The sequence below is a fragment of the Peromyscus leucopus genome, chromosome 1 (assembly GCF_004664715.2).
Source record: "Peromyscus leucopus breed LL Stock chromosome 1, UCI_PerLeu_2.1, whole genome shotgun sequence".
In the NCBI taxonomy this organism is placed as follows: Eukaryota; Metazoa; Chordata; class Mammalia; order Rodentia; family Cricetidae; genus Peromyscus; species Peromyscus leucopus.
In genome coordinates, this window is record NC_051063.1 from 166,500,866 (window position 1) to 166,512,640 (window position 11,775).

The following is an 11,775-nucleotide window of genomic DNA, read 5'->3' on the forward strand; positions in this document are numbered from 1 at the left end:
TCTTCCAGAGGACCCAGGGTCAATTCCTAGCACCCACATGGCAGCAGCTCACAACCGTCTGTAACTCTAATTTCAGGGACTCTGACCCTCTCACACAGACATACATGCAGGCAAAACACAAATCAATACTCATAAAGTAAGAATAAATAAATTACTTAAAAAAGAAAGAAAAGAAAAGAAAAAGAAGGTAAAGCTACTTTTCGCCCACCCTCTGGCATGCTCACTACCCTGTGTATTTCACTAGGAAAAAAACTAACAGGCAAAAAACTGTTTTGGGCTAGAGAGATGCTCAGCTGTTAAGAGCACTGGCTGCAAGCCGGGCGGTGGTGGCGCCTGCCTTTAACCCTAGCACTCAGGAGGCAGAGGCTGGCGGATCTCTGTGTAGACCAGTCTTGTCTACAAATCGAGTTCCAGGATAGCAAGAGAGAAACCCTGTCTCAACACTCCCACCCCAACCAAAAAAAAAGAATTAGTTTTGAACAGGTTCTCATATAGCCCAGGCTGGCTTTGTACTCCCTAAGTGTCAGAAGATGACCTTGACCTCTGTTCCTCTTGCCTCCATACCCAGTGCACAGTGCTGGGGATCTTGGGTAGGCCAGGCAAGCACCCTACCAGCAGAGCTCCAGCCCGGCCACCTGTGCCTCATCTTCTCCAGTCCCTGGCAGCTGGGGACACAGGTTACTTCCATTGCTGCCTCGGGTCAGAGCCATGTCACAAATCGACGTGGACTACTCAGGAAACAACAGCCCAGAAGCTTCCTGCAGCAGGCAGGTCCCACAGGGCCACCGCTGACCCAGCTAGCCTGAAAACCCCGCCTCTTCTCACCCAGCAGAAGCCGCAACCATGGGAAAACCTTCTCGGCTGTGACCACTGAGACTGTCCACCTCTGGTGGTGGCACCATTGTCACCCATCAGTGCTGCAGGCACAGGGGAGATGCTGTTTCTTGAATGAGACAGGGATGAGACCGTCACTTCCACAGGAGACAGTAATGGTGTGTACCAGATACATGGCCACCAGGTGGGGACAGGCCCTTCCCTTCCAGGCAGCCTGGGGACACGGTCTAAGGCCCAGGGAGGAGAACTTAGGCAGTACCACAAACAAAGCTGGCTCTGGTTTAGTTTCTGCCCTTTAACGGTGGTCCCCAGTGCCTCACCCAGCCACCAGGATTCGGGGAATGTCGGCGGCAAAGGCCTCGCCCATCTCACGGCTGCCCACGTTGGCGATACAGTGCAAGGCCAGGCACATGAAAGTGGGGTTGCGGCTGGCCAGGTCATTCTTGATGGCGTTGTTGATGAGCCGGATCAGCTCTGAGTTCGAGTTCACCAGGACTGAGATGAACAGGTACCCCTGGGGGGTAGGGAGGGGACAGCTGGGAGCCTGTGGCTAAAGGCACTGGACTAATCTAACATGCAGCAGTGCAGGCCCTAACCCTCCTTCCCTCAAACCCAGGGATCCAGACCCCAGCCCCCTCCCTCGGCCCAGCACCCACCCTGTCCCCCTCCCTCGGCCCAGCACCCACCCACCCTGGTCTCTTCCAGCACTCACTATCTGCTTCTCTGTGTACTTGTTGGAGCTCAGAAGGTTCACAGCCTCCATGTGTCCAAAGTCAATGTCATGGCCAAGCAGGAAGATGAAAAGCAGCTTACACACATACTTCTTCTTACTGTAGCCATCCAAGGCCTTGTCCCCTGAGGCAGAGGAGGGAAAAGGAGCCACATGAGGAAGACTTGCAAGTACTCTGAGCCCGGCACCCTCCCCTAGGCTCTGGGCCACCAGCCTGCCTTTGAACTTGGAGCGGATGTTGGCCAGTTCCTTGTTGATCCTCTTGATCTCAGCCTCTTTGCTCTTGCCTGTGGAGAGAGGACAAGGCATGTGAGGCTATATTCAGCCACCTGCCCTCACTTCCCCTGCAGGGCCCGGGCTCAAATGCCCACTGCCCACACCTCACACGGGTCCCCACTGGGAGTGCTCCAAATGCCCACTGCCCACACCGCACACGGGTCCTCACTGAGAGTGCTCCAAATGCCCACTGCCCACACCTCACACGGGTCCTCACTGGGAGTGCTCCAAATGCCCACTGCCCACACCGCACATGGGTCCTCACTGGGAGTGCTCCAAATGCCCACTGCCCACACCTCACACGGGTCCTCACTGGGAGTGCTCCAAATGCCCACTGCCCACACCTCACACGGGTCCCCACTGGGAGTGCTCCAAATGCCCACTGCCCACACCGCACACGGGTCCTCACTGGGAGCTTGCTGGTCTGTCTGCAGGCAGCCACCAGTATGTTTTCTGCCCTCCTTCCTCCTCTTCCTAGTGGGCCATGAACTACAGGGTGCTGGGGTTGGGTTTGGAGGGGTCTCCATCTCCCCTGTCCTGTCCCTGAGCACTCGGCTCCATGATAAGCTACACTGACTGGCTCCTGCCCCTCCCTAAGCAGCAGCACCTGATGATGACCTGTCTCCCACACGACTCTCCTTCCTCGTGTCCTCTTAACCCCTAGGTCCATGCTGTCCCTAAACCTCTGCCAAGACACAAAGATCCCTTTGTGACACCAGGCCAGGGCTGTCTGCTGTCCCATGCACCCCGCTCTGTGTGCTGCCTGTCTTCTGGCCACCCTCACTGCCACAGAGCCCCCAGGGCCACACTCCAGATGTCACTGCACACTCAACTCCTCTGAACAGACCCTGTTCCACACAGGGACCTCCAGAGCATGCCCCTGCACTGCGACACCGTCAGCACCTCACAGGCTCCTGTGGCAGCCTTCTCTCCGCCTCCTTCCTATCTACCCTACACTCTGGGCTGTGGGACACTAGCCTCTGCCTCCAGCCACCGCCTGTGTCTATCATTTGGTCTCAGCTCCTGCAACTTCCTCAGAGAGACACTTTCCATTCCCTTCTGTACAAGAAGCTCATTATTATAATTACTATATTTTCCATGTCTATGAGTATTTTGCCTGCATGTACAATAATATACCACTGGCATATCCGGATGAATGGAGGCCAGAGGAGGGCACCAAATCCCCTAGAACTGGAGTTACATATGGCTATAAGCCACACGAGTGCTGGGAATCAAACCCAGATATTCTAGAAAAGTAACAAGTGCTCTTAACCCCTGAGCCATCTCTCCAGTCCTATTATTACATGCTGAGAGTCTCGCTATGTAGCTAAAGCTAGCTTTGTACTAGGGATCCTCCTGCCTTCGCCTCCCAAGTGCTGGTACGACAGGCCTATGCCACACTCCTAGTTCTTGCTGTTCTACAAGCACTGGCTGCTCTTCCAGAGGCCCTGGGTTCAATGCCCAGCACCCACATGGTGGCTCCCAACCATCTGTAACTTTAGTCCTGATGCCCTCTTCTGAAGACCAAAGGCACTAGGCACATAAGTGCTGCATACACACAAGCAGGCAAAACATCCAGACATGTTTTGTTTTGAATTTAAAAACCGAAGTATGGCATCTCCAAAAGAGAAAGCACAAGTCAGGCATGGGTGGAGATGTCATCCTTGCTACTTGGGAGATCAAGGCCAACCTGGGCCAGAGTGAGTTCAAGGCTAGCCTGGGCTACTTAGTGATGCTCTATCTCAAAATGAGAAGTAAAAGAGCTAAAGCTGAATGTGAAAGCTCCAACCTATAATCCAGGCACTCTGGAGGCTGAGGCAGAAGGATAGGTATACGCTCTAGGCTAACTAGAACTACAGAATGAAACTCTATCTCAGAAAGTAAAAAGTGAAGGCTGGAAGTGTATCTCAACTGGTAGAATGCTTGCCTAGCACACACAAACCCCGGGTTCCATCCTAGCACTGCATAAACCAGTGCGGCATCCCTGAAATCCCTAACACTGCAAATGGAGACAGGAGGGCCAGGAGTTTAAGGTCATCATGGCTAAGTCTAGGCTACATGAGACCCTGTCTTGAGAGAGAGAGAGAGAGAGAGAGAGAGAGAACACGTGCAACTGAGTGGGACTGGGGGCCTGGCTTAGTAGAGACCCCTTGCATGAGGAAGCCCTGGTTTGCATTCCCAGTACTAAGGGAAAACAAAAAGAGGCCAAGGCAAACATACAGAGAGTTCGGGGGCTGAGGACAGCTCTGCCACTGCTGACAAACCACAGGAGGAACAGCGCCAGCGGCACAAGACAGACTGCGCACTGGCAAGCTGGACTATGCAGCACTCGGGGCAGACGGCAGTAAGCTGCCCATCATAGCTGGCATGCAGATATGTCAGAGTCGGAAAGCAATTCTCTCATCCATAAAGAGGTTCCTTCCTGAGCCGGGCGGTGGTGGCGCACGCCTTTAATCCCAGCACTCGGGAGGCAGAGGCAGGCGGATCTCTGTGAGTCCCCCAGCCTGGGCTACCAAGTAAGTTCTAGGACAGGCTCCAGAGCTACACAGAGAAAACTCTGTCTCGAAAAACCAAAAAGAAAAAAAAAAAAGAGCTTCCTTCCTTTCTTTGTTTTTCTTTAAGATGGACTATGGGAGGGAGTCAGCTATGTAGTCTTGGCTGTCCTGGAACAGCTCACTATGTAAAGGAGGCTGGCCTCACACTCCCAAAGATCTGCCTGCCTCTCCCTCCCAGGGGCCACCACACCTGGCCTGAAGGGCTCTCTTGAGTGGGCTTGGGAATGAGCACTCCTGTCCTGCTCCTGGAGTTTTGGTTTGGTGGCGTTGTAGCCAGGGACGATGGTGAGTGGTTTTGCAGGGACAAGCCTTGCGGAGAGCTGGAACGGCAACAGCGGAGGAAGGCTTCCTGGTCAGGGTCGGAGATGAGGCGACGGAAGCAGCAGGCTTGGGGCGGGCGGGCGGGCGGGCGGGCGGCTAGGAGGACAGGAACTGGGCTCAGGCCATCGGAGGGCTGGGGTATGGAGAAAGGAGGGTCCGGAGCAGCAGGGCCATCTCGCTGCCTGAGGTTATTGTCCTTCATATAGACCTTCTGGAGGTCTACTCCAGCTTGGAGCTTCTAGCTTGGAGGTGCGTGGGGTGACGACTTCTGTAAATGGCTCAACAGAGGTACAGCTCAACAGAGTGCACCTGTAATTACCCTCAAAGGAATCTGGGCCAGCCTGGCCCTGCCCCGAGGACCCTGTGTGCCTCCACGGAGAAAATGCAAAAGCCTGGACCCCGACTCCTGTGGACCCTGCTCAAAGCCAAGCAGGTATTCAATGCTTCCAGACTCCGGATTGCCATAAAACTCGCATGGTTTTGATCCTTCCATGGTCATGTGCCATGTGGCTGTGAGGCACTGGAAACAGGGCAGGCATGGCCGTGTGTGTGTGTGTGTGTGTGTGTGTGTGTGTGTGTGTGTGTGTGTGTATCAGTGGACTATTGTGTGGACAAAGTTCTCTCCTCCCCATCACCTTTATGTGGAACAGGCTTGAACTCTGGTCTCCAGGTTTACACAGCAAGTGTCCTTACTGCTGAACCTCACGAGCCCTACTTTATTTGGTTTTGTGTGAGACAGGGACTCATGAAGCCCGCACTTACAGTGAACCTGATTTTAGCCATGTGTGACCTTGGACTTCTGATGGCCCCCTGCCTTTTCTTCTCGGGGCTAGGATAACAAGCCTATACCATGACACCCAGTCTCCATATTCCCTCTTGACCCAGTACTGGCGGGCAAGACTGGCTTATCTGTCACCCACTTACTTCTGCCTTCACCACACACCCGCTGAGGCCTCCCAAGGGCCAGGGCCTGCAGAGGGCAGAGCTGAGGATGAACAGGGTGAAGCCCCAGCCTTGATCCCAGGACCGAGGTAAAAATCACTACGACAGCGGATCTAATTTGGGACAGGATGTGCTTCCTATGTGGTAGCTTTGAGCAGAGGGAGTCAGCACTCCAACTCCAAGGCCTTCCTCATGGACCTGCTCCAAAAGAACAGGGATTTGATAGGACAGAGCCCCAGCCCCGCAGAAGCAACTCCCCTCTGAGAAGGTTCCCTGTCCTGAGAGGGCAGGACCACGCCTTCGCCCCGCCCAGCCGCGTCACCCTAGAAGCTGCATCCCTTGTTCACAGCCTACTTGCTGAGCTCCACGGCGCCCCCAAAAGAGAGGCTCTCCCTCCCAAACCTGACCCCACCATCCTTACCTATAGTTCTACTTACACTCCTGCCATGCTCTTGAACAAATATCAGCCTGGTCCCTACCCACAACTCCCTGACCTCAGGACCTCTGCACCACCCATGGCTTGATTCCCTGCACAACACCCAGAATGTCTTGTGAAGCAGAGCCCAGTCAGAACCCCAGAACCCCCCACACTAGGCTTACCACAGGTCCACACGTACCTTAGCTTAAAATAAACAAATACTAAGATATAAATCACAAAACTGTTATCTCAGTACTTGGGAGGTAGAGGCAGGCAGGTCAGAGGTTGAAGGTCATCTTTGTCTACATAATGAATTCAAGGCCAATCTGGGTTACATGAATCCCTATCTTAGAAAACCAAAAGCTCAGAAAAATCTCAATTAAAAGCTGCACACTGTGGCTGGGCAGTGATGGCACATGCCTTTAATCCCAGCACTATGGAGGCAGAGGCAAGCAGATCGTTGTGAGTTCAAGGCCAGCCTGGTTTACAGAGTGAGTTCCAGGACAGCCAGGGCTGTTACACAGAGAAACCCTGTCTAGAAAAACAAACAAACAAAAAAAAAAGAAAAAAAAAAAAAGCTGCATACCATGAAACTCACCCTATTAAATTCTTTGTTCACAGACCTGTGTAACCATCACCAGCATCTAATCTCAGAATATTCTCTCTCTCTCTCTCTCTCTCTCTCTCTCTCTCTCTCTCTCTCTCTCTCTCTCTCACACACACACACACACACACACACACACAAAACAAAACAAACAAACAAACAAAAAAAAAACGCCTGTACACCTATGCAATGGCTCTCCATCCATCCCAGCCCTGACCCCACAGTCCCACTCATCACTGGCTTCCTCTGTGGTCCAGCCTCTTCTAACATTCCATCCACATGGAATCCTAGGACTGGCAGCTCTCACTTGATAAAGCATTGTTGACGTCCACCCTTTTGAATTTATTATGTGTTTCATGTATGTGTGGGCACAAGTGTGGAGGCCAGAGGACAATCTGTACCAATCACTTCTCTCCTTCTACCATGTGGGTCCCAAGGATCAAATTCAGGTCCTCAGACTTGGCAACAAGCGCCTGCACCTGCTGAGCCAGCTTGCCAGCCTTGTTAGGTTTTGCTTGTTTGTTTGGGGGCAAGTTCCTGATGTGTAGTTCAGGCTGGCTTCAAACTTAAAACGGCCCCGCCTCACTGATGTCAAGTGTGAGCCATCATGTCTTGGGAGATGGACACGGGGGCTACCAGAGCTGGAACTCAGGGGTCCTACATGCTAGGAAAGTACTGGACCTCTGAACTGTGCACCTAGCCCTTCTCTTGCTTGCCTGCTTGATTTATTTATTTATTTATTGACAGGGTTTCTCTGTGTATCCCTGGCTGTCCTGGAACTTACTATGTAGACCAGACTGGTCTCAAACTCAAGAGATTGCCTGCTTCTGCCTCCCGGAGCTCTGGGACTAAAGACATGCGCCCCACTCCTGGTGTGTATAGATGAGTGTTTTGCTATCGTGTGTGTGTGTGTGTGTGTGTGTGTGTGTGTGTGTGTGTGTGTGTCCCCGTCCCATGTGTGCAGTACCTACAGAGGCCAGAAGGAGTCAGATCCCCTGGAACTGGAGTTACAGGCATTTGAGAGCTGCCATGTGGTGCTAGGAATCAAACCCAGGTTCTCTAGAAGAGCAGCCAGAGCTCTTACCTGCTAAGCAATCTCTTCAGACCCTTCCCCCACCCCCACCCCCAAGACAGGCCTTCTCTGTGTAGCCCTTGAACTTTCTCTGTAGACCAGGTTGAACTTGAACTCAGACTTCCACTTGTCTCTGCCTCAGATACTGGGATTGAAGCTGTGGGCCACCACCACCTGTCTCAGACCCTACTTTTTATTTTAAGACGGGATGTCTTTAAGTTGCTCAAGCTGGTTTTGGCCTCACTCTGTAACACAAGGTGACTTTATATTATGGTTACACTGATTTGTGTGTGCACGTATGTAGGCGCACACACCGTGGTATGCATGTGGCAGTCAGAGGACGACTTGTAGTTCTCTCCTTCCACCATGTGACTCTGAATTGAACCCATGTCAGGCTTGGCGGCAAGTGCCTCTGCCTCCCGGGACATCTAGCTGGGTCAAGGCTGATGTGAACTTGAAATCCTCCTGCCTCAGCCTCTGGAATAGCTGGCATGACAGGCCTGAGCTCCAGTCCTGGCTGTTTGCGTTTCTTGTCTGACCTGCTTCAGGCCACAAAGACATTCATCTGTGAGAACAGCTGTGATCCGCTCGAAGAACCCTCTCTCCTCGGGGTCACAGCTGACAGGAGCATGCTGTCTTATTTGCCAATGTGTCCCCAGTGTTGTCTTAGGCTTGAAACACACCAGCCACTCCACACATGGCTGCTGGGCCAGCAGAGGGCGGGCAATGCTTGGTGGGGCAGCAGAATCCGTGGGTAAACTCCCCACAGTCTGACCCAGCTTGTGGCTTTGCCCTGTCCCCTGGCTGCTCTCTAGGGTCCTGCAGGTGACACCTGCCTATCTTCTCTTTCCTTCCCCCAACCCCAACACAATTCTTTTTGCAAATCCTTCAAAGCTGACCTAAAAGCTGACCAATCCTTTTGTTTTATTTGGGTTTTTTATGTGTATGTCTGGACTTACGAATGCACGCACCCTTGTAGGCCTGAAGAGGGTGTGAAATTCCCGGAACTGGAGTTGTAGGCAGTTGGAGCCCACCTGATGAGGTACTAAGAACCAAACCCACCAGCTCTCCACAAGTGTTCTCAACTGCGAGCCATCTCTCCAGCCCCTGGTGCTGTTTTGGTTTTGAGTCAAGGCTTGCTCTGGAGCCCAGACCATCCTCACAGTCACCATCCTGGTGCTTAGCCTTCCGAATGCTAGTTGACAGGCTGCAACTCCACTGCTTTGCTTCTGCTCACATCTGAGCAGTCCCTTTCTCCCTTGGCCACCTCGGAAGCCTGGAGGCCTGTGACACCTTTGATTTGGTTCCCAGCTGCTACCCTAACTTCTCAAGTCTATTCTCACAACGGCCAGAACAATCGTTCAATAGTTTTGATTTTCTTTGTGAGACATGGTCATGTCTAAGGCAGCCTGGAACTCACCACCCTCCTGGCAGTGCATTTCCAGTGCTATGCACCACCATGCCTGGTTCTAGAGGAATTCTGTGAGCCACTGCCCTCCTCTGCTCAACAGCATCCTAAAGCTCTCAGTTTAGCCACAGAGGGGCCACAGTGCTCAGAGCTCCTCAGCCTCCCTGTCTCCTCAGTCTTCGCTCATGTTCTATGCTTACATGCACCACAGGACCTTTGAACACATTCTCTTCCTGCATGGACCCTATTTCTCCAAAACCCAGCCCACTTCCTCCTTGCTCCTCATTCTGAGTCTATAATGCCGGCCTCCACTTCACCTTTTCAGGCCAGTACTCCCTCTTCAGAGCATCAGCCCCGGCAGACTACACTGCGTTCATCCCTTCTAGGAATGGATGTTCCAAAGAATGTGGAGTTTTGTTTTGTTTTGTCTTGTGGTGCTAGGGATGGAAGCCAGGACCTTGTTCACACTGGGCAGGCACTCTACCATCAAGCTACGCCCTCAGCCCTTCACTGGGAGATAGAGGTATTTTACTCTGCTGAGCCACAATCACATAGCTGTGACCCCAGCACTTCAGATAGGGACAGATACATAGGAGCAATTGAACAGTATTCATCAAATAAAGGAGCAAACAAATCTCTGCAGGCAACATGCGATTAGGCATGGAGTTCAGATGCAGAAAGCTAAGCCCCAAGGGGCTAAGTAGGTGCAAAGGGCCACCCTCCCAATAGTTATCAGATAAAACACACCCATATATATATATATATATTTGTTGTTGTTTTACATTTATTGTGTTTTGCCAGCATTTATATCTGTCAGGGTGTCAGAATCTCCGGAACTGGAGTTACAGACAGGAGTGAGCTGCCATGTGGGCGCTGCGAATTGAACCCTGGTCCTCTGAAAGAGCAGCCAGTGAGTGCTTTCAACTGCTGAATTATCTCTCCAACCCCAAGCACACCCATTTTTACTGGTTACCCATGCCAAATCTATAACTCTTTGTAGCTCCACCTCTGTTCACTGGGTCCAAAGCATCTCTCACCGAAGGGCATACACAGCTTCTCACGGTCCTCTTTGCTGACACCTACTGTGTTCACAATCCTGCTCGAGCAACTTGGAGGAGTAATTCTTTCAGATCCCAGCCAATGCTGACAGCATCCACCAGGGCCTAGCCTAGGGCCTCATCAGGTGGGCCTCACTGCGTCAGCCCAGCCACCCCTCATTAAGAAGCCATCAACAGCCCCTCATGACAGATGAAGCAACTGACAGGTGAAGTTCAAGGTCACACAGTGATGGGAGTGCAGTTGCAAATACAAAGCCAGGTCTGGCCTACCACATCCACGGATGGAACCTCTGAAGGCTCCTGGCAGCTCCAGACACCAACATCTGCTCCCAGAAGTTGTGAGCTGACCAGCAGCCAGCCCATCTCATCATTATAGTCACCCTTCCTAGAAGGGATCATGGCCCCTGTATTGCTGTGATAAGCTAAGGAAGGCTTAAATCCCAGCCTGCCCCGTTCCCTGACCCCTCTCCTTCCCCATGGCACACACATCCCCTACCCTCAGCTTTCCAGATCTCTCCCCCGGAGTTTTCAGACGCCTTGCTCTCCTCCTAAGGGTCTGCCTCCATCATGAACACTCTGTAATACCATTCCTTCCCAGGCCCTGCTGGTGTCTTGGGTTTCCCCATGAGCCTACACCTATATTCCCTTTCCTGTATGTAGCCTCTCAAATGCCTTCCATGTCTCTTAACCCATCTTCCATCTAGAGTCTTTTCATACCTCACCCTCTGCCGTCTCCCACTTCCATCTCTGGTCCTCTGTCGCCGTCGCCCCCCACCTCACCATCTCTGATCCCTATGCTGTCCCTCCACTTACATTCCGGTCCCTCTGCTGTCCCTCACCTTATGATCTCTGGTTTATCTGCCCCACCTTTTCATCAATGGGCCCTATGGTGTCACCCCCACCTTATCATCTCTGGTCCCTCTGCTGTCCCCTCACCTTCTTTTCGTCCCTCTGCTGTCCCCCCATTTCCATTTCTGATTCCACTTCTCCTGATGCCCCCCCATTTCCATCTCTAGTCCTTCTACAGTCCCCCCCACCTTATTACCTCTAGTCTTTCTGCTGTCTCCCAACCTTATCATCTCTGGTCCCTGGGCTGTTCCTCAACTTCTGGCCCCTGGCCCTAGGTGGTCGCCCGCCTCCCACCTCTTCTGCGTCTCTGATTTTCTCCACATAGGCTCAGGATGGCACTGAATGACCTACCTAGCCCGTTGCTCTATCCCCTCCACCTCCTCCCGCCACGTCCGCCCGCGCTGCCCCGGTCCTTCCCGCGAGGACACCCCCGCGCTTCCCCGCTCCCTCCGCCCGGTCCCCGCGTGACCCCCGGGCCCCGGTCGTGAGCTCACAGTTCCGGATGTCGGAGATGAACACGGCAAGCCCGCGCATGCCATCGCCCTTGGATACGGCCGGCATGATGGCGGAGGGCTCGGCTCCAGGCCTGGCCGAACGGGCACGGGGCTGGCTGGCGGTACCGGGCGGAAAGGACCCCAGGCGGCGCCGAGGAGCCGGCCGGGGGAGGGCGGGCTGGCGGCGGGCTGGCTGCAGGCCGACGCCCCGCCT

The 11,775-nt window shown here is 53.2% G+C and overlaps 1 protein-coding gene across 3 annotated transcripts in view; it reads right to left on the reverse strand.

Moving 5' to 3' along the window:
• Positions 1-11,769, reverse strand: part of Ap2a1 (adaptor related protein complex 2 subunit alpha 1) — a 25,260-nt gene extending 13,491 nt beyond the window's left edge. For 2 of the 3 annotated variants that reach the window (XM_028858845.2, XM_028858844.2), the window contains exons 1-4: positions 11,562-11,769; positions 1,783-1,851; positions 1,547-1,689; positions 1,155-1,348 (exon numbers count right to left, since the gene is read on the reverse strand). In XM_028858845.2, coding sequence (XP_028714678.1) covers positions 1,155-1,348; positions 1,547-1,689; positions 1,783-1,851; positions 11,562-11,628 — 473 coding nt within the window. In that variant the 5' untranslated portion in view covers positions 11,629-11,769. Of the gene's footprint in view, positions 1-825; positions 931-1,154; positions 1,349-1,546; positions 1,690-1,782; positions 1,852-11,561 lie in introns of those variants that run through there. The other variant, XM_037200540.1, reaches the window with a different exon arrangement.
• Positions 11,770-11,775: the final 6 nt, after the last annotated feature.